Raw genomic sequence first — 21,223 nt, forward strand, 5'->3', positions numbered from 1 at the left:
AAAGAAAGAACAATGGAAGAAGTTGGGACCTGAGATGTCTCCGATCTAATCTCCTTTGGGAATAGCGTGTATATGGTGCCTGAGGCTGCACCCGTTCGATAATTCCCCACATCCTCACAACTTCGCTCTTCTCTTCCTCAACCATCCTAATTTTCGCTTCTTTCTTTCTTTTTTCTCCCCCCTCCTCGTGTCTGCATTCCTTCTTTCCCTGCAGCTCGTCTCGTTTATTGGAAGAAAAGACCAAAAAAAGCACCCTTGCAAATAGTCTCCGATCTGTTCCGCCCCTGAAAAGGTTACTCGCGTCTGGCCGAATTCCGATTCTACACTACTTTTCCGACCTTGCTCCTTTCACCTGGTTCTTGAACCTGATTTCGTCATCTGCATAGCACTGAGTTGTTTGATACCTTCAGCTTGTGTCTCAGCCTCCAGGTCTCAAACCTCGGCCTCGCATCGCCTCTTTATTATTCACCTGGGATTTGCAGAGCATATCCTTTGGCTTTTCACTTCTTCTTATTCCTTTGCGGTCTTTCTTTACAGACATTTCTGCGATACCCTCATAATCGTCTTTTCGGTGTCTGTCATCCCGTTACGTTTGCTTGCTCGTTGCTTCGAGGCTTGTTTTCGACTTTGCGAATCTCAACCCCAGTGCAGCTCTTGTACAGCTTGATAATTTTGGCAATTGCCATTCTTATTGGTGCGTATTTTCTCTCTTTTGCTACCTGATGTCGCTAACCGATTTTTCACCGCAGATATCCTGAATTTTGCATCTTCGCTTACCTTGACGGCCGTCGAATCTCGAGCTTCCGGGTTCATTTAGCGCTCCTCGCATAGACAACATAATTTCTTAATCATCGGGAAGTGAACTCAGCTTTGTGGTTGATCCCAAACGCTCTCGAATCCCCGACGCGAAACAACGCGACTTGCTTCACTCGCATAATTTTGCACATACCTACAATTCTCCCCTCATCAACCAATATGAGTATGGACGCTGGCGGTCTTGCTCAAATGACTTTCAACTCTTCTTTCGATAATGGCGGTTCCCTTGGGGTCCCGGGCTCTGGTTTTGCTTCGCGTCGCAAAGGCTCTCACATCAAGCGTTTGAGCGTGCCACCCCAAATCGCTACCATTGATGAATCTCAGGCTTCCGCCTCGGTTTCTACTCCACGCACCAGTCGTTCTCACCTCTTGGCTGGGTTGCGCACTGCTCCCAAATCTGCCACAATTCCCTCCCAACAACAACGGAATGCAATGGAGGGTGGACGATTCCCTGGTTTCCCTAGCCGAGGGGCAGATCGAGTTCCACAAACTGCGACAGGAACCGGATTTCCGCAGCAAATGTACGCCAATCAAGGCATGAACTTGCATCAATCTCATCAGTCGAACCACCTACACCAATCCCATCAAGCGCAGCAAAATCGCATGATGTACACTTTGCCAGAGCAAGTGCTTGCACCCCCCATGCTTGACATTGGTGGTGGAGATATCCCCATTGATGAGAACATGTACGCGGAGATCATGTCGACCAACTTGTTTCTTGCTGCTCAGCAGCAGCGCCTACAGCAGCAGCTGATAAGTGTCACTGCTGCTGCTCAGCAATTTCAAGGTCTTAACTTGGGCATGACTCAACATCAGCAAGCTGCCTCCCTTCCCGGCATGGGTTTTTATCAGCAACAGCTCCAGCAAGGCGTTCAGCCGATTGTGCAGCCAGTTCCTGGCAGGCCTGGATTGTTCTGTGTTTACAATCCTCTGACTGGTCAGCAGAGTTACATTATGGATAACTCCCAGGATGATGGTCCAGCTCAGTCCTATCAAGATACCCGATCCCATGTTGGCCAGCAGGTGCCGCAATTCCGTGCAGAGATCTCTCCTCCCGGAGAATCTGCGCACTCTGTGATGCAATTCCCGCAAACCATGTCGCTTCCCACTGGCAGCCCCTCCCCGCCGCACGAGGCATCTGTGAGCGCTCTTCGCCGCGGCCACCGGAAGAATCCTTCGTTTAACCCGGCCATTAAGACCAGTATAGATACCAACAAGGCCAATGTGGGACATGGCCCTCGTTCTGCTGCACTACCGCCGACACCAGCTACTGGAACCTTCGGACCCGGTCATTCCCGTGCTGGTGAGCATCCTATCCGTCAGCCCCGTGGACCTCCTTCGCTCGAGGATCTTGTTGCCAAACCCACTTCTCAACACGAGGGTAGCAAGAATTTCGCGACTCGTCAACGCCGCCGTGCTGTTCACAACCTTGTTCGTGCGGGTATTGAGCGTCGTGGCGATACACGTAGTCTTGGATACCACAGCAGCGGTGGTACTAATACACCGGCAAGCGAGAAAGAATTCACTTTCTCTGATGGCGATGATGCAACCGTGCGCAGCGGTAGTCTCTCCAGCAAGCCCAGCCTCGGTAGCCTACGTGCAGTGGCCAATGGTGCCATTGGATCTGAGAGAAAGGAGAAGTCTGGCCGGGAGCGTGGCTCCCCAGACAGTTCTTTCCACAGTGCCACCCCAACCAGCGAGGATGGTGGCTATTTTGGGTCCAAGTTTGTGGATGTTCGTGGGGAATATGCCCCTTCGCCTAGTCACAGTGGTACCTCCTCGCCCTCAGTTGCGGCTGTTGTTGCTGGCCAGGGGCCGGTGGCTCAAGCACCAGAACGGCGCAAGACGCCAATGCTGGTGTTGTCCAGCGCTGAAAAGCGCAAGACCCCTTTCATGTAACACTGAACATCATGTGACAGCGACGTATGACCTTTTTTCTTTTCAAGTTTCCTTTGGATTGGTCTTGTCTTTTATTTGCTACCTCGACTTTGATCGAGCCTTGATGAAGGTTGAACCTTTTCCACTCCTTTTCTTATTACTACTTTGCCTGGCTACATTTTTAGCTCTGATGTTTCGTGACGAAAGACCTCGATTGGTCTGCAATGACTTCATTTTTCCTTCTTTCATTCCTTTTCAATGCCTCTTATCCTTCTGTTACCTAGACTCACCGCAGCTGGGCTTGGACAGAATAGCTTATTACCTGGGATTGAAGACAAGACAAACCGAACTCACATCGGAACAGGCCTTGTTCACGGTACAGCCTCTTCTTGACATTCGGTTTCTGGTGTACATCCGGTCATGTACATATCAACAGGATAATCTTTCCCTTGTCATCTCATTCTCCTCGATCCTTTTTGCTCTTTGTACAGTAGCATGCATAAGCCATCACCTCTAAGAACCAATTCACCAGTCGGCTGATGGTTGATGTACGGCCTGCGTTAAACGACACTTCAATCAACTTACACAGAGCATGCTGCAATTCTCATGCCATTAAAAAGGGCTTGCCCAGCCTACAGACTCTTCGAGGAAGTGGAAAGATGTGTTATTCCGCTCATTTTGTACAATTGAAGAAAGACCAAGTGACAGGAGACGACCGTTCAGGTTCGAGAGTTGCTGCTCAATGTATGGTTTTCATACCGCCCTTTCTTTCTCCTTAACCACCACAAATACACTCGGCACATTTTGTTAAATTGCAGGTATCTTGAATATGAAATATATCAGGCAAGTCTATTTCCCCAGTTGAAAAAGTGGTATTGGGGAAGGAAATTGAAATCGAAAATCTAACCAAGTCCCTCTAAAGTGGTGTTATTTTAAGCCAGGGAAGTTTCAACTGAGCCAGATTCTAGTTTAATGAGATCCAATGCCTTTCCATTCGGCACGATTGGAAGCATTTCCGCCTCTTGCACCAGAACTTCTAGCAATGCCGGCCCCTGATACTCTAGTAGCCACGTAATACAGTCTGAAAGCTCACCAGAATCACTACATTGCCGGCCCCCACATCCCATGCTCTCTGCAAGCTGCACGAAATGGGGATTTCTCTGACGGTTGTAGCAGATTCGGCCCTCATAATCAGCCCGTTGAAGCTGGGCAATCATTCCTTGAGTGTTGTTGTTTAACACAATCACTTTGATAGGAATATTGTATTGCGCCGCAGTGAGAAGCTCTTCCATAGTCATGCAAAATGAGGCATCGCCGTCAATATCAATCACTGTGTGATTCGGTTGGGCTACCTGGGCTCCAATGGCGGCAGGGACTCCGAATCCCATGGTTCCCAGAGCACCAGATGTAACGAATGAATGGGGATGTCTAAAGCGATAACGCTGCGCTGTCCACATTTGATGCTGTCCCACGCCTGTGGTCAAAATGGTGCGGTGCTTGATTGGCGCTGTCTGGCGATCTACCTCGGCAATCACCCGCTGGGGAGAACACAGGCTCGCCGAGTCTATTTGAGGCGTTCGGAATGCGTACTGCTTCTTCCAGGCCTTGATCTGATCCAGCCAGATGTCATTGTCGTCTCTCTTCTCTAACCGTGAGAGCAGAAGTCGCAAGGTCACGGACAAATCACCCAATATGGGCTGCGTTGGTTTGACTACCTTGGCCACACTTTCTGCATTATTGTCAAACTGAATGATGCCACCTTGTCCAGTTTGGGCTGCTTCTCTGGCTTTGGGGGCATATCCAGCTGGACTACCCACGGCTCTCTCCTCCAGGCGGGCCCCAAACACAAGTATCAGGTCGGCACTTTGGAGAGCGTAATTGGCATATGGAGCCCCATAAGTACCTATCATATGCAGGGCCAGCTCGTGATCTTCATCAAAAGATCCCAGTCCTAGCAAAGTGGTGACTACGGGGATTCTGTATGTTTTTGCAATTTGAGACAGTAATGCTGAACCGTCCTTGCTAGCAAGGACCCCATGGCCAGCACATATGATTGGACGCTGAGAGTGGTTGACAAGTGCTGCAACCTGGCTTACTTGAGGCTTTACACTTTCGATATCACAAGCAAGTCCAGGAAGCATAGCCCTGGGTATGGTTGTCATAGACATGAGACCGCTTGGTGTGTCTTCCCCGGGTGGTGTCAGAGGGTAGCCAAGTGAAATTGGGTCCAGAACCTCTTTGCCGATATCCTTTGGTATGGAAACAAGAACCGGTCCAGGTCGAGCAGAGGTGGCTTGGTGAAACGCCTCATTGATGATGTCCGGTAAATCACGGACGCTTTTAACGGAAGAGCACCATTTGGTGCATGTCCGAGCAAGGGGAACAACGTCAATTTCCTGGAAGGCCCCAGTTCCTTGAACAGTGGTAGCTACCTGACCGCAGATAGCCACCATTGGTGTTCCATCCAATAGAGCATTGAGCAAAGGCGTGACGAGATTAGAGCTTCCAGGGCCAGAGGTTACCAGTACAACGCCTGGTTTCATGCTCGCACTCGCATAGCCTTCTGCCATATGGCCAGCCCCTTGTTCATGGTGAGACAGGATGAATTGGAAGAGGTTGGTCTTGTAGACTCCATCAAAAAGAGGAAGAGCTGCACCGCCTGGATATCCGACTGATATGGATGATTTGATATTAGAGTAGGATCCGAGCTGTTTCTAGGACAATTCACATACACACATGGTCAACATTGTGGCTCCCGAGAAGCTCACAGAGCAGTTCACCTCCTGTGAGGCCTTTGGGACAGTCGGGTTTCATTTGAAGGTCTGGCATGGTTTGACGTAGAAACCTTGATTGACTCTGAGATTCTGAGACTGAGATTCTTGTGGCGGCCATCTTTAAATAATGGTGTTCGTTCATCCCAAATACTTTCGTTATGTGTTCAACCACCCAGTTCTACGTATAACCAATGATATTTGCGTTCATCGATTCTGATAAAACTTGATTTAGTCAGAGAGGGCATTCTAGAATAATTTGATCTTTACAGTATGACTGCACACCCTCGGGTAGGTCAGGAGACTATATCGGTAAGGGAGAAAGTGGCAGGACGGTTTGAGAACTGATCAACATATGTTGGGCTGCTTCTTCAACTTCATTCTGCCTATAATACATGATGTTCCAAGAATTTTGGCCTCATATGCATGTTTGGTGACACGGGGCCACCCAAGATAATGCATGTTTGGCGACACTGTGCTACCACACATCACAAAGGTTGAGACTTGCCTGGAACAAGGATCAGATTCTATTGTTTAAACTGGAGAGGATCTGCCAGACCATAGTGAGAGAAATGGGAGCCTAACTCGAGAGTTGACTTGCGCATACCCTCCAAAGTCTTACCACGATCTATATCGTCGTCCTTCAACTCCTTGTTCAAACACGATGACCAAGAACAATATCTATCAGTATTCCGTTCTAGGTGCTCTCTTGGACGGCATCTGTCAAACAGGCCCTTTGCTCCAAAAGGCCCTGGTTCATGGCGATCATGGCCTCGGCACTGTCCCCGGCTTAAACGGAGAAGTGATTATAGTGGACGGCAACGCCTACCACTTCCCTCCAGGGGAAAAGATTCGAACAGTCCAAAGCTCCCACGCTCTCCCTTTTGTGATGATGACTCGGTTTGAGCCAACATTCCAAAAGACCTTTCGGTCTCTAAGCATGAATTCGCTACCTGAGGCATTGAATCCTTTGCTGCCCTCTCGGCAGAACTGCTTTCTGTCAATTCGCCTCCATGGAATCTTGAAAGATATCAATTTTCGGGTGATAGCAGGACAATGCAGACCCCGAGAGCCTCTTTCGGAGTTGGCCAAAAGACAGGAACTCGTGAGCCTGGAGGATATCGAGGGCACACTATTTGGCTTCTGGTCTCCAGCTTTCAGTGGAGGATTCAGTGTCGCAGGCTTTCACTTGCACTTTTTGTCCAAGGACAGAACTAGAGGCGGTCATGTTACAGGGTTTACTGGGGAAGTCAGCCTCCAAGCGGCTGTCATTGACAAGTATACAGTTGAGCTGCCTCACAACGAAGATTTCAACCAGGAGATCATCCATGGTGGAAGGGAAGCTGAGCTTCATGCTGCAGAGGGAGGTTAACTGAGGCGTGGATGATATATACAGTATCATCTTTATCTACACTTATAGATCTTAGTATAGATACAATATATGATAAATAGATGTTAATGATACCATTGATCTCTCACTACCATTAGCAATAGCTTGCGCAGAGGCCGAAGCCTCAGAATTGATGAGTGGGAAATAAACACAGCTAGTCACATTGGCTCTGGCAGCTTTCCGTATCTTTTGGCCCTCGCCTGGAGAAGAGGCACATTGGTCCGGGATGTCTGGGGCTGCCATGTTTTGCAGGCCAAACTCTATGCTCAGGATAGTGTCCAGTGACCATTAGGTCCCTATTTGAGGACTAGATGGTGGTTTCCTCGAAACGGGGGAAGTCCTAGGACCCAACGTATCTCATCAGCGACGCGTTCTGGCTCGGTGATCTGTATATTGTGGCCACTTTAAGTCGTGGAGAAGCGCACGTTACTCGACAGATTCAGGAGTTCACGCTGAAAGGCCTCCTCACTACCGTCCTAGCGCTCTAGATAGTGACGAAAGGCCGCTCGCTCGGCTTCAGTCCCCAGGCCTTGAGCCACACCCCGCTGGTACATCCGCTCCTGGTCCCGATGTGAATTGCCCCGGAGCACACTCAGCGGCTGGCCGCAGAGGAGATCTCGACTAGGGAGGAGTTGCTGTTTCTTAGCTAAGACGGCCCGACTGACCTGTAGATAAGACAGCTCGCGGGTGGCCTGTTGCGTGTGGTGTAGGCTAGCTTCCTCGGCCATCAGCTCAGCCCACTCGATCTCCGTCAGTCGATACTCCCGGGTCAGCTCGACGACTTCCATATAGTTCAATCCTGCCGTGACAGCTGTGATACAGGGATCGGGCTATGTCTCGAAGAGCATCCGCTCCTGTACGGCATCCACGAGCACCATCCCACAGATCACTTCGGGTCCACGGGAAGCAAGAAACTCCCGCGCGAGAATTCCGCCCCAGGAATGGCCAACCACTAGGTACGGGGGTGGCAGGGCCGCGGCGGCAAGTAGCCGAGACAGCTCATCTACAATTGTCAGGGAGTCCGGCTCGGCGGTAGGGCATGCTTCGCTCTGACCGTAGCCAGTCCGCTCATACAGCAGCACGGATGCATCATTCTCGAGATTTCGACACACCGCGCTCCATTCTAGCGCGCTGCTGGTGATCCCGGTCAGAGCCACCACAAGCGGAGCGCCGGGCTGCCGAGGAATTCCTCGCAATGCGTAGCTCAAAGAGTGGGTTCCGATGTGAGCGGTATGTCGGAAGTGTTCCATGGTAGCAGGTACAGAGTGAAGGAGAGATGGTATAGGTTTAAATCCCCCATAGATGGCGAAGAAAGGAAAGTGAGTCACTTAGTATAACCCCAGTCGGAAAGAGGCTTAGCCCTACGCTTGTTTGCATAGCCTTATTAGCCTTTTGCGACTCTGAATTTGCGCTCTAGGAAAACGATCCAAGTATCGAGAGTCTTGAATTAATGGATAGATGGATCGTGTTCAATCCATCCAGTATGGCTGGCTTCCCTCACATAGCAACCTACTGGAACGGCCCGAAAGCCTTACCCGACAGCCCTAATTGGAGCACGAACTCCGGAGGCGCTTGGCTTTCTTCCCCCTCCCTCCCTCTAGGACTGGATATAGCTGTCCGAAAAGGGCTAATGTAGAATATGCAATTGTTTTCTCGGGGATCTAGATATTTCAGACATGTGTCTAACCGAGAATATGAGCATCTGAGGAACGTCTACACGCTGCAGTCCAAGCTTTAAGCATCAGTCCCTGCATCTTTCAAATGTCACACCATTATGTCCAGCACAGCTGGTCAGTGTGACCTTGAAGAGTATGAGGGTGACACGGGCAATTGTGCGGTCGCGCTGTTGCATGGAGATATGGGGTAGAAGTCGGTATATTGCCACTCGGCTTGATATAAAGTCACTGGCCCAGAAAAAGAAGCACATGATCGATCTGAATATATGCTCATTGGAGATGATTTGAAGGGCCAACGTTTTGAGTTCCATCTACGATCATCCTCACTGTTTCATCTGCTATATCACAACTCACAACTTCATTCTCGCTTTCCTGATTGGGATGACTCGACAGCCACAGCTGCAAGCTTAAAATTCCGAACTTGTCCAATGCAGAGATTGAATAGCATTCAAATTCTAATGACGACTTCCTAGATAAATAACCATAGGTCGCACAATGACAAGCCTAAAAGCTCATGGAGATCTTGACATCGTGGAAAAGCATTTGCGTTAAGCCAGGAGCGCGTGTGGTTGTCACCCTTTCTTATTGGCACAGGTCACAACCTGGCCAGAGAATGGCCGAGCTCATGGGCACAATATCCCTGGATATTGGTACATTTGCTTATCTGCTGTACTTATACTGCGCCGTGACTGATCAACCCTCCCTACAACTTCGAGTGCTCAGCGCCAAGTCGGGTTTCGGGGGTCTTCCATGATTTTCGCACATGGTATGGATATTCTTTTGCTAAGACTTCGGTCGAAAAGAAAAAAGTGTTCTTGCGAATCCACCGGAGCGATCCCGAGACATGGTCTATGTGGACTATGCAAGTGGGTAAAGAATAGATTTAAATATATGGCTCTTGACTGGTCGAGTAGAAAGGAGGTATCTTGCAGGTATCTTGCATATATGACGATGCTTCGCCTGTCGGATGATTTCCCACGTTCAAGGCACACAAGGGGCTGGACCAATTCACAAGTACATTACGAATATGCTGAAGATGGCATAAAGAAGACAGGTCAGACTCCAAATAGCACTGAGTCAGCATGAAAGGCTTATTGAGCTATACCAAAAAGGAGTTGCTCCACTGATCTGCTTCAATCGTCAATTCTGAAGATCCTTTTCCAACCATACCCCGATATCACAACGCCCCCTTTGGCTGCGGCCATGAGACTCTCAGCTACTTTGTGCTACCTCATAGGACTGTGAAACCAACCAGTCTCTTTGGTCTCATCGACTGTGAGCTCGGTCCCCTTCTTTACCCTTGAGCACCTGTTCTGTTCGGACGAGATCTTGTAATGCGTGTCGTTGATCCACGAGCCGGAACCTCGGCCCTAATGCAAATCATCTCCTTGCAGGTTAAGAAAAACTGGGTCAATTTCAACTAAACGCGTCAATCTCCCGTGAAGTATCCACCAAGGGGAGGTCTTCCGTATCTATTGTGAACCATTCCGGTAGGCTGTGTCTCTGACATACCTTGAACCATCCTCCACTCTAGCCAAACAAGAAAAGAGAAAAAAAAAAACATGTGCCAGCTGGTCTACCGTGGCAAGGTTCACAATTCTCAAAAACAGATAAATCAAAAATCAAACTCAAGCAGAAGAGCCTACGGAAGTGGCCCCTTGGTGGCTACACGGGATCATCATGGCGACCAAATCCCACCAATCCATCATAGTGTCTTCAGTTCTTCTGGATATGGCCCGTGTACTGCTAAAAAGCCCCGGGAAGTGTTTTCTAATTGTAGTTTTCGAGCCAAGAATGGCCTAAATAGAGAAACACCTTCCCATGCCATGATGTTAGGGCTCTTTTATATCGACATATTCCTCCCCTCTCACACAGAAACCCCTTCCTCCGAGGTTACAGATGCCTTGAACCTCCGATACGCTATCCTGTCATCCATAGAATTATGTACTCGTGACAAATTTTTCCTTTCTGGCAGGTCTTCCACCGACCCTGACCCCCTTTCCGAAGAAACCCCACGGTGGGTGGGTTTGTCTCATTCTTTGTGCTTTGCTCCACGGATTACAAGGTCAGCTTCATTTCTAAAGACGATTGAAACTATCAGGCTGAGGTTTTCAAGTTAGCTCACATATCTGACTGTTGCCGGGCTACAGTCAGCCCTACCGTGCAGCTCTCTTCAAGTCCGGTCACCGAAGAGGCCTGTGAGCTCCATTGAGTAACCAAATGACAAGAAGCTTTCTATTATAAGAAAACTAGAAAAGAAAAAAAAAAAGAAAAAAAGAGACCAAAAACCCACCCAAATGGCCGGGGGTTATTTTGACCTTCCGATCTCCCGCCGTTCTAAGCCTGATATTAAACCACAATCAGGCTTGCGTTTCTCACTGCCCGGTCATAGACCTAACAAGTTGTCTCAACGGATCCCGAGTGGCGGTGCACAGGACAGGCATCGGAATGCAGGCATTCCCAGCACGAGTCAGTTCAAAGTGGCCCGCGAATCCGAGAGCGAACCCACAGCGATCGACTTCCGACTTGACCGAAGGGGTTGTGAGCTATTGCAAAGACCTCTGCCCACGGCCAGCATTCCAGCTATTCAGGAAAGCAGCTCTCCAAGCTCCTCACTGGCTGGACCAAGGGTCGATGGCCTCACTAGCGCGTCAGTGGATGTCACTGGCCTGACGATCAGCACCGGGACTACTAGCTCGGGGACTGTAGGGGAGCTGCATGGGCGTATGAATGACAAGGGGGCTATCTACTTCGCACATCAAAGGGCCCATCGACTCATATCCCTTTTCAGTCCTCCAAAATCTCCGAAGACAAGTCGATCTTTGTCTTCTATCGCCTCCACTCCGACTGAGGCGGGTTATGCTGAAGATGGGGATAAGTGCCCTATAATCTCTTTTCCTGAGAAACAACTCTTCGACGACTTAATACATGATCATGAATCGGCCTTCATAGACCGGCGATCAACTCCGCGCATCTCCAAAGCCCAGTATATTTTGCGCCAAATGTCACCCCGAGACTTCGATTTCCTGACTCGCCTTCGAGCTCCCTCTGTGTCTGGTCAGGATACCCCAAGCGAAGACCGAGACTCCGAGTCCTGTGACCGGCCAACTCAATACCGTGGAGGGGTGCTTTCATCACTCCTCAAGCTCTACGACCATTCGCATAACAGCCATGGTCACGGTCACGGCCATGGTCGTGGCCGCTATGAGCACACACGCTCTCGACAAGGGAGCGCGTCCGAATGGAGTGAGCGTGGCTTGTCCCCAGACTCTGTCTGGAAGCCTCCTAAAAAGTGGTACGACAAGACTTCTGCTCGCTCGAGCATTTCCGTGGCTGGATCCTCTCAGCATTCCCACTACTCTAGCTCGCCTTTTGCGATGCTCACGCGGTCCCGCAGCAGTGGTGCTGCTATTCCGAGTCTAGGTGGTCGTATCAGGCCTAAATCTCAACTTGAGGATGAAATCCATATCACAGTCCATATTGCTGAACTTTTATCTCGGCAGCGATATCTAATTCGTCTGTGTCGTGCCCTGATGAAGTATGGAGCCCCGACTCATCGGTTGGAAGAGTACATGCGAATGACAGCCCGAGTCATCCAGATTGATGGACAGTTCTTGTATATTCCTGGCTGTATGATCATTTCATTCGATGATGCCTCTACACACACAACCGAAGTCAAGGTTGTCCGGTCCAGTCAAGGAATTGACTTGGGCAAGCTGGCCGATGTCCATGAAATCTACAAAGAGGTCATTCACGATGTCATTGGGGTCGAAGAGGCCATCCAACGACTGGACAAGGTGATGAAGAATCCAAGCAAATTTCACATTCTCTTCCTGATCTTCGCCCATGGCTGTGCTAGTGCATCGGTTGGACCATTCGCTTTCAACGCTCGACCGATCGATATCCCTGTCGCTTTTCTGCTGGGCTGTCTTCTTGGAATACTTCAGTTGATCCTCTCGCCTAAATCAAGCTTATATTCCAACGTCTTTGAGATCTCAGCTGCGGTACTGACCTCTTTTCTTGCCCGTGCCTTTGGAAGCATCCGGTTCCAGGGTGAACCTCTCTTCTGCTTCTCAGCTCTGGCACAGTCAGCCATCGCTCTCATCTTACCAGGATACACGGTTCTTTGTGCAAGTCTCGAGCTCCAATCACGAAGTATCATTGCTGGATCCGTCCGCATGGTCTATGCTATCATCTATTCCCTGTTCCTCGGATTTGGAATCACAATCGGCACAGCCGTATACGGCCTACTCGACTCACAAGCCTCGACTGCATACACATGTCCTGCCAGTCCCATTCATAATGAGTACCTTCAGCGGTTCCCATTCGTTATCGTGTTCACCGTCTGTTTGGCAATTGTCAATCGTGCCAAGTGGCGGCAAATTCCTATCATGATGGTTATCTCTCTGGCAGGCTATGTGGTCAATTACTTCAGCGCTAAGCGCTTCTATTCCAATACTCAGGTTTCCAATGCCCTCGGTGCCTTTGTCATTGGCGTAATGGGCAATTTCTACAGTCGGCTACGACATGGTCTCGCTGCTGCGGCCATGTTGCCCGCCATCTTCGTTCTTGTCCCCTCTGGTCTTGCAGCCAGTGGCTCGTTGATATCGGGTATCACCTCTGCGGAGGAGATGACCCGGTCTCCCTATGCGGTTGTCAACAATGGAACACAGGGATTCGTCGATGCAGCGAAGAGCCTATCATCTGATCAGGCGAAGAATCAAAGCTATGGCGTCGTCTTTGATATCGGATACGGTATGGTACAGGTTGCTATTGGCACTACTGTCGGTCTGTTCCTCGCTGCTTTAGTGGTCTATCCACTCGGCAAAAAACGAAGTGGACTGTTCAGTTTCTAAGCTGCCAATATTTGACCAGCGACCCCTGACATCCCCATTCCATTTGATATCTTAGCGGCACGTCTGGCTTGCAGGTTTTAATCATTTGCTTATGCGGGCGTAGCCTATCAACCCCTTGCATTTTATCTTGATGATCTACAGAGATCTTCACTCTGAAATCATTCGTCATTGAGCGGCGAATTGAAGCTTGCGTTGCGTATGCATACGGACTATGAGCTCCGTTCCTCTTTACCTCTCTCCCGACTCTCAGTCTGGACATATATAGAAGCTACGATTCTTATGAGTCACGACCAAAATCACGGAGGACCTCCCTGTGTGTATTTGTTCTGTGCTGACCTTTCCTTTCCCGGGACTTGCTTTGGTCTTGATTTGCGGGTGTCTTTTGGAACAGGAGGCAGGAAGAGCAAAATTGTTGTGTTTTGGGGTTTGTATTAAGGTCTTATCTTGAAATTTAGTATTTCCTTGCTAGCGGGCTCTTGAAGCGTCAACATTTATGGAGCAGCACTATCATTTACCTGGATTTGTTTTTTTTTTTGGAATTCTGTCGTGCTGTTTGTTATTGTTTGCTACATACGGAGTACATTGTTATCTGATATTTGAGATACCTAGGCTATATTAGCTTTCGTTGTGATAATTTACCGTGTTGGTTCAAGTCTTGCATATACTGTAGGTTAAGCCCTAAGCCCCGAGGCTCTCTGCAAGGGTTCATACAGTCGGATTGCCGAGGCTCATTTCAAGGAAGTAAGCTTCCGGCAGGCTGCGTCACACAGCCAACAGAAGTCTATTTGTTAGATTGTCTTGGATTGGGTTAGATTAATCTCCGAGGTATAGTTCATCTCCAAGATTGGATATAACAGTGTTGTGCTAATAATTGATGGCATGCATTAGGCACTACTAGGCTACCTATTTACCCCAGCCTAAAATCACAATTCACCGCATGAAACAGATCACAACCCCCGAACTCCGAGCTTGTGGAAACGATGTAAATGCCAGCCAACCCCATAAATGCGCCTTTCCCCAGTCCCATGAGAACCGGGGCTCATCAAGATCATCGCTACCAGGTCGTTCGTGGGGAACTTTTGCAGTAATACCCAGATCGAGGAAAGGAAAGAATGAAGAAAAGAAACGAACGAAGAATCGCCAGAAAAGAAATTATTGAGGATATAAACCGGGAGAAGAAAAACTCGGAAACAGCAGATGAATGGCAATACTATCGCCTCTCGAGCCGACTGAGTGCTCCCAGAATAAGACCCAGGTCTTCTCGGGGCCTTGGGATATCTGGCGGCTGGTTATTATCGTCGCCTTCGATTGCGAGACGGCCTTGTGTATTATGCGCGTCGCGCTCTTCTAGTCGTTGTGAGCAGATGCGGAGTACTCGAGATGAGACGGCGTCTGCGGAAGCGCGGTATAGTTCGATGTCATGTACACCGGCTGCGAAGGCATCTAGTGTTGGCGCGAGACCAGCTGTAATGCGTGATATTTGGGATGAGACAGCAGATGGGGTCATAGGTGGTCGGGTAGAAGATGTGTTAGAAGATTCCTCTTCAGGTAGAGTCGGAGGTTTGAGAGATCTCAATATGGCTTGTTGAGAGGGGTCTAGGAGAGTGGGATCAACTTCTTCCCGTTGTGATTTCTGAGAGGATTGTGTCTGCTGTTGCTGGCCCACTTGCGAGTCCGACTTAAGGGCTGGAATGGCTGGTTGACGGAGGATTGCATTGAGAGATTGTCGTTCTTTTTGTAATCTGGAATTCGTTAGCCAAGTGGTACGTCAACTGAAAGCAATGAATACTCACTTTTGTATGTGCTCTTCCAATTCTTTGATTTTATCCGTGTTCTGCACGTTTCGTGGGTTCGGTTTCTTCACAATCACGGCTGGAGGATTCACCTCCTCCCGAGAGAACCAATTGGAAAGCTCTGAATTGCTCGAGAACTCTCGAAGTAGCTCCTCCTGGATCACACGTGCTGCTAACCGTGCGCTCTGGTCATCCGAATTTGAGCCCCCTGAAGGCTTGTCGCCCAACGCACGAGTCGCACACCAAATCAAAAGCTGGCGCATCCTTCGCGGCTCTAGAAGGCCTTCGTCTGCAATGTGCTTATAAAAGTCTGCAACGCTGACTTCCCGATGGGGTAGTGCTATACAGTAGAAACCGATCAGTGGCTGGCCTTTAATAATATTTCACAGACAAGAAAACTCACCATTAGACGTGCCCGAGTCGATTAAATCACTGGCTCGTCGTCCCCGTCTGCTCAAACTGCTTCGTCGTCCTTTCTTATCACCCTTCCCACCCCGGAGCTCCTTGTTGCGCTGGATGACCGGGGTATCAGCTGTAGGCAGTGCCACCTTAGTTCCCGCAGGCGGTTGTTCTGGTGACCGATATCCGTTTGTCTCTGGCGCTTTCGGTTTCGGGGGTCGTCCTTTTCTCGGTTTCTTGGCTTCTGGCTGGTGCTCTGGACTATCGCGGGTGTGCGTTGCGCGTGTCGCGGTTGCGGACTGAGTCTCCAATTCTGTATTCGTCTTTCCAGACCCCCTCGTCGGCCTCCTACTTGGAAGCTCCATGGATACCCCCTTCGCTGGCACCCCGCTTGAACCAGTAATATCTTCCGGCCGCTTCTTCGGTGGCCGCCCTCGTCTCGGTGTTGCCTTAGGGTGTCCATTCTCCATATCCGAATTGGGGTTTTCGGAAACCGCTTCAACTGAAGGCCGGGACTTCTTAGGCGGTTTTCGTGAGAACTGGAATCCATCATCTTCCTCGTATTGCACTGTAACTGCTGGGTTAGACATTTGCCGTACAGGATCGCGCAAATCCCCCATTCAAATGAAATCACTCACCAGGCTTCCGTTTCCCGTCCTTTGTCAGTTCCTCCAGTCCTTGTTTACTTGCGCTTAATCGCGTAGTCCTCCGTTCCCCTGCGCCTCTGAATACGCCCGCGGATTGTGATTGCGCCTTTGGGGCCGCCATTGCTATCGTCCCCAGCGGTTCGCGACGCTTTGTCGTAGTCGTAGTAGTCGCCAGGACCGCGATTGTCATGTCAGGAGGGGTGCACGCGGGGTTTTGTTGATAAGCCTTGTGGACGAGGATATCCTCTGGTTTTGCGTTGGATAGTCTCTATAAGCTGTCTTTTTCTCCAGCCGAATACCCCTGGTTGCAGAGGCTTCCTGGAGAATCAACAAGATCAACTCCCCTGTTCGGAAGGACGCCGGCCTTGAAATTTCTCCTCTAGGCAGTTCAACTAGCTCTCAGCCAAGCCACCCAGATTGCCGATTGAGTAGTCGCCTAACTCTCTGTTGGCGTGTATAGTGGTGGTAGTCCGGTCGAGCTGGTCGATGCTCGCGGATAATGTGTTCACGGTGGGCGGAATGTCAGGCGCGGGTCGCGTTCAGATGCAGAAGCTGCGGAAATTGAGCAGCAGATTATGCGATGTGGTTGTTCAGTTTGACCACGAAATGACACGCAAGGGGAGCGCAGCATAGGTCGGGGGGTGGTGAGTGGTGGGTTGGATTCTCGCACGCGGTTGTTTTGGTCGGGCGCGTGGGGACTGCGCTAGTCTGCTTCGGGATTTACAACCGTTATACTTCAACTTGTACTTGGCTGTTCTTCTTCTTCTTCTTGTTTTGTCGGGGGAATTAACCTGACTGATCTCTTTGCAGAAAAACACAAAATTGCATTTTCTTGTCCTTCTTGCCCCTTTTTTTTACCCCCTCTCGGATTTAGTGGACTCTCAATACTTGATTGAGTATCAGCTTGATCATGCTTGGGCAGCGAATCTCTCAGAGAAAATGAAACTTAAGCCAATCATTTCGAATTTGAAGAAATGACAAATTATAGTAGCAGAGAATAGAGGTCATATTCAGAATAAAAGCATGGAACAATGAAAATATTTTGAAACATATATATGTACTGTAGCATGTGGGATAAACCGATCAAGAACTAGGAACAACTGGAGCAAAACAAGCCACACTGTGGACGCATTTTTCGAATAACAATACATATACAAGAACATCGAAAATCGCTTGATGCATATTTTTTTTATATCAAACTGTCTCTCATCTCTACAGTGCACCACCTCATCACCAATGCTCGCAATGTGCAGAATTCTGCAGATGAACGCTATGTTGTGTAAAATAAAATGATACAAATGACCCCCGCCAGCGCCAATGTTGAAAATTATGTTCAGTGAAAGAGTGTCGGATGTTGGGAGTTGAGTCCTCAAAGATACGAAAGAAAGATCAGGTGAGTGTCTTCAGTATGGTGGAAGGGTGACTCGGGGGTGCAAGACTGCCTTCGATGCGACGCTTGGCTTCTTGCATCTCCTCGGCGGTGATATTCTCGGCCTTCTTGGGCATGTCGGGCTCGAATTGAGGGATATCGGGACTGTGGCCGACAGACATGCCAACTCGGATCTAGATCATCTAGGTCAGTGTCGTGGATCAAAAAACACATAGAGCTGATACGGACCAGAGTTTCTAGAGCCCCCTTGGAATTATCCACCAGGTCCCTGTCAAAGTTGACCTTGCCCTCTTCGAAGAGAATGAGAAGGGTGCTACCACCGAACTTGAAGTAGCCCAGCTCTTCAGCGCGTGTGACTTTCTCGCCAGCTTTCCGGGTGATGACCGTGCTACCCACCATCATGGCGCCAACACAAACAACCATGACCCGGCCATGGGAAACGGAGTCGATAGGAACGAGGACGCGCACATTCTCACCGTAGACATCCAGCGCGGAGCGAATCGCCATGGGATTCACAGTATAGTACTCGCCCTCAATGGTTTTAGGCTCGCCCATGATTCCATCGACGGGAATATGGAAGCGGTGGTAATCCTGGGGCGCCAGACGAAACACACCCAAGGCGCCATTACGATACCGAGCTGCATCATCTGGATAGGCATTGCCCAACAGCCTTTCAATAGAGAACTCGCGACCCTTCACCCAGACACTCGTTGCGTCGCTCATGCGGTCAAAGACGACGGAGCGACAGTCTGCAGGGGATACGACGATCTTGGGCTCCTCGGGAGCGGAGCATGGACGGGCATCGGGCTTCAGCGCCCGGTAGAAAAATTCGTTGAAGTTACGGAACTTCTCAAACGGAAGCAAGACTTCAGACATATCCAGTTGGTGGAAGTTGATAAAGTCTTGGATCTGAGATGCAGAGGCTGGATCGTCGTACTTCCGGCCCTGCTTGACACTTAAAGAACGAAGAACACGTCGAATTCGTTTCTTTTCCATGTCACGACTCTTGATACCCTTGTAGAGCAATCGGATTCCCAATCGCACATAGACACTCATACGTTCTTCGTTGATCTGACCGGTGATACGATCCTGCACAAGAATATTGGCCGAGTTCGCTCCGAGTTTATATCCACCATATGAGATCTTTGTTATGACTTTAGAGTACCACTTGCGCTGTGCCTGGCTGGAGGTCACGAAACCACCCATCACCAGGTTGTCAACCTGCCGCCAGTCGCGACTTGCACAAGTAGCAATGTGGGTAATAATATCCGCATCAGAGCGTTTGGAAAGACGAGGCTGGTGGCAAAGAGGACATTCACGGATTTCAATAACGTGCTCCTCACCCCTTTCATCCGCGAGATCATCGGGCTGAGGGTACTCATCGTTGGAGCTTGACTGGTCTTCTGTAGACAGGGTAGGAATGGTTGTTCTACGTGGGTCGGAGTTGGAAGGTGCACTGGTGCTGGATTCCAAGTGCTCATCGCTGCTAGATGGTTCACTTTCTTGGCTTCCAGAGTTCGACAGCGGCGGGAGCGGGGGCAGCTTTGGAATGCCCATTGCATTTCGCTTTTGCAGAGTCTTAAGCGTGTCCTCAAGGCAGACCACCGCCTGATCGAATGAGAGATCGTCGTTTCCATTGGCCTCGTTCTCTGCGCTGAAGCGCTCAAAGAAGCTGTCAATGGTTGACTCCTTCAAGGTAGAACCGAGAGTATCAAGCATTGTTGTCATCTCAACTTTGTCAATGCAACCGCTCTCGTCTGCATCGTATTGCTTGAGCATCAGTCTCCAGAATTGTTGACGCAAAGCACTATAAGGTAGGAACTTTGCCTTGACATGCAACTCGGGTGAATGCTTGTCTTCCCAGCGCTCCCGGTTCTTTAGAATGAGAGGAATTGTATAAGATCGGAAGCCATCTTTGTCAGGTGGCGGGGCCGAGTCACTATCATACGCAGTCGTAATGGAGGGCACCTGCAAGGAGCTGACGCTATCCATCTCTGCAATTCCTTCTCCTGGGAAGGAGGATGGAGTAACAAGAGTTGGCACAGGTACATCCTGCATGGATTGACTTGAGACCGAGGTATTGGAGCTACGACTCTTCAATATGGGCCTAGACACCTTTGAAAGATTTGAAGAAGAGGCGGAGGGGCTGACTCGCGATGACTTGGAGGCCGAGCTTGGCTCCTCTACCATCTCCTCCGACTCTATAAATTGGTACAGCCCCGTCGCAGGGTCTGCAATAGGGCCAGATTGGACGAGACTTTGGAGAGGGAAACCAGTAGAGGCAACAAAATCGTTGCCGGAGAATTTGTCACGATCCATCACGGTGAAGCTAATGGTGTAGTTCTGTTCGTGTCGCATGACCTGGAACACCATCTTCTCGTGGTAAACCGGGTTCAGATTATGGCGTATGACTGGTGTCCGCAATGTCTTCCTCCCGAGAGAAGTCACGACAAAGGGATCCATGTCAAAAGATGTTCGGGTCACTGGTCAATCGGTTAGTCTATCAGTCAACATTGGGTGAGTCGGGTACTCGTACCATTCCGTTCAGGAGGCAGATCGGTTACTTTGACGATTTCCATAAAGACAATGCCTTGCACTCCGCTGCCTGAGCCAGAAAACTGATATGCGCGAGCTGCCAGCGACTTGCGTCTTAAGCGGGCCAGGCGAAGTCGCCTGCGACGCTTCTCCACCACTTCTGGCTGTGTCAGGTCATCGGCTTCATCGGAGGTCTCTTCATCCCGATCGAGATCATCGAAACCGGTCGGGGGATCTGCTCATCGTCATCCCCCGAGAATACGAGTCGTTTGAACTTGCGGTATGTATCTGGCGGCGGCGCAGCGGGGTTCGCGGAATCAATGAGGGAGAATTGCAGTAGAATTTCGCCTGAGATAGTGCTGTCCTTCTTCTTGGTTGGCTTCCGTTTCGAGTTGAGGGTATACCATTTAGGCTGTGTCTGAAGTCAGCCCCGAAACCTGGTGATCCGAATGTGCCACGCCTACCTCTGGATTCAATTGGCCATCAGTGAAGATGTCCTCTAGTGCGATGTCGAATTCGCCCAGATAATCCTTGCCAAACCGATCATGATCCCAACAGATACATTCTAGCAGCGGTACGCCCACGATGGGCATTTCGAAAGAGACGTTCCATTCGGGGTTCAGTGTCTTGAATATTGTCGGAGTTGACTGCCTTGCGTCTCCCAATGTAACCACCAAGTACTGTACGTGTAAGCGATCACGGCCGAAGTTGCGTTGGGGAATTGTTGAGGGGTGCTCACTGGGTCGCTCGTGCCACCGCGGTCTTTGGCCGCGAGGTTTTGGCCCTGTAAATATTGTCAATCCCGTCAAAGGAAACATCGCACCATCAATGACTTACCCGAATGACCGAAACTTTCAGTTGCAGCGGTTTCGAGTCTGGTGCCCGGAGCGGACTGGTGCTTCTGCTCTGGCCGGGTGTTGACGACGCGCTCCTCGCGGAGAGATGCGAACTCAACCGTGAGGGCAATCCCAACCGGACCATGACGGATGTGTAGAGGACAAAGATGAAAAGGAGAAGAAAGAAGTGGCGGGGGAAAAATAAGTAGTGGCTCAAGGCCCCCCCCTAGTCAAAG

At 49.9% G+C, this 21,223-nt stretch overlaps 7 protein-coding genes across 7 annotated transcripts; 3 read left to right on the plus strand and 4 right to left on the minus strand.

Moving 5' to 3' along the window:
• Nucleotides 1–975: 975 nt before the first annotated feature.
• N7511_011012 (uncharacterized protein) lies at nucleotides 976–2,715 on the plus strand (the record flags this gene model as incomplete). The annotated part of the gene is made up of 1 exon (XM_057133389.1): nucleotides 976–2,715. The coding sequence occupies one exon, from the start codon at nucleotides 976–978 to the stop codon at nucleotides 2,713–2,715; it is 1,740 nt and encodes a 579-aa protein (XP_056981377.1).
• A 911-nt stretch (nucleotides 2,716–3,626) lies between these two features.
• On the minus strand, nucleotides 3,627–5,523 carry N7511_011013 (thiamine pyrophosphate-binding protein; the record flags this gene model as incomplete). The annotated part of the gene is made up of 2 exons (XM_057133390.1): nucleotides 3,627–5,365; nucleotides 5,427–5,523. The coding sequence occupies 2 exons, from the start codon at nucleotides 5,521–5,523 to the stop codon at nucleotides 3,627–3,629; spliced, it is 1,836 nt and encodes a 611-aa protein (XP_056981378.1).
• Nucleotides 5,524–6,129: 606 nt separating this feature from the next.
• On the plus strand, nucleotides 6,130–6,837 carry N7511_011014 (acetolactate decarboxylase; the record flags this gene model as incomplete). The annotated part of the gene is made up of 1 exon (XM_057133391.1): nucleotides 6,130–6,837. The coding sequence occupies one exon, from the start codon at nucleotides 6,130–6,132 to the stop codon at nucleotides 6,835–6,837; it is 708 nt and encodes a 235-aa protein (XP_056981379.1).
• Nucleotides 6,838–7,331: 494 nt separating this feature from the next.
• On the minus strand, nucleotides 7,332–8,105 carry N7511_011015 (alpha/beta hydrolase; the record flags this gene model as incomplete). Its single annotated transcript, XM_057133392.1, has 2 exons — nucleotides 7,332–7,685; nucleotides 7,746–8,105. The coding sequence occupies 2 exons, from the start codon at nucleotides 8,103–8,105 to the stop codon at nucleotides 7,332–7,334; spliced, it is 714 nt and encodes a 237-aa protein (XP_056981380.1).
• Nucleotides 8,106–10,828: 2,723 nt separating this feature from the next.
• N7511_011016 (threonine/serine exporter family protein) lies at nucleotides 10,829–13,387 on the plus strand (the record flags this gene model as incomplete). Its single annotated transcript, XM_057133393.1, has 1 exon — nucleotides 10,829–13,387. One exon carries the CDS (start codon nucleotides 10,829–10,831, stop codon nucleotides 13,385–13,387), a length of 2,559 nt encoding a protein of 852 aa, XP_056981381.1.
• A 1,210-nt stretch (nucleotides 13,388–14,597) lies between these two features.
• Nucleotides 14,598–16,416, minus strand: N7511_011017 (Mis12-Mtw1 family protein; the record flags this gene model as incomplete). Its single annotated transcript, XM_057133394.1, has 4 exons — nucleotides 14,598–15,129; nucleotides 15,181–15,520; nucleotides 15,584–16,153; nucleotides 16,218–16,416. The coding sequence occupies 4 exons, from the start codon at nucleotides 16,414–16,416 to the stop codon at nucleotides 14,598–14,600; spliced, it is 1,641 nt and encodes a 546-aa protein (XP_056981382.1).
• A 1,199-nt stretch (nucleotides 16,417–17,615) lies between these two features.
• On the minus strand, nucleotides 17,616–21,132 carry N7511_011018 (putative phosphatidylserine decarboxylase Psd2; the record flags this gene model as incomplete). The annotated part of the gene is made up of 7 exons (XM_057133395.1): nucleotides 17,616–17,789; nucleotides 17,845–20,099; nucleotides 20,153–20,345; nucleotides 20,375–20,563; nucleotides 20,616–20,831; nucleotides 20,891–20,935; nucleotides 20,989–21,132. The coding sequence occupies 7 exons, from the start codon at nucleotides 21,130–21,132 to the stop codon at nucleotides 17,616–17,618; spliced, it is 3,216 nt and encodes a 1,071-aa protein (XP_056981383.1).
• Between the last annotated feature and the right edge of the window lie 91 nt (nucleotides 21,133–21,223).

This window comes from Penicillium nucicola (assembly GCF_028828085.1).
Source record: "Penicillium nucicola strain IBT 29836 chromosome Unknown utg000010l, whole genome shotgun sequence".
Taxonomy (NCBI): Eukaryota; Fungi; Ascomycota; class Eurotiomycetes; order Eurotiales; family Aspergillaceae; genus Penicillium; species Penicillium nucicola.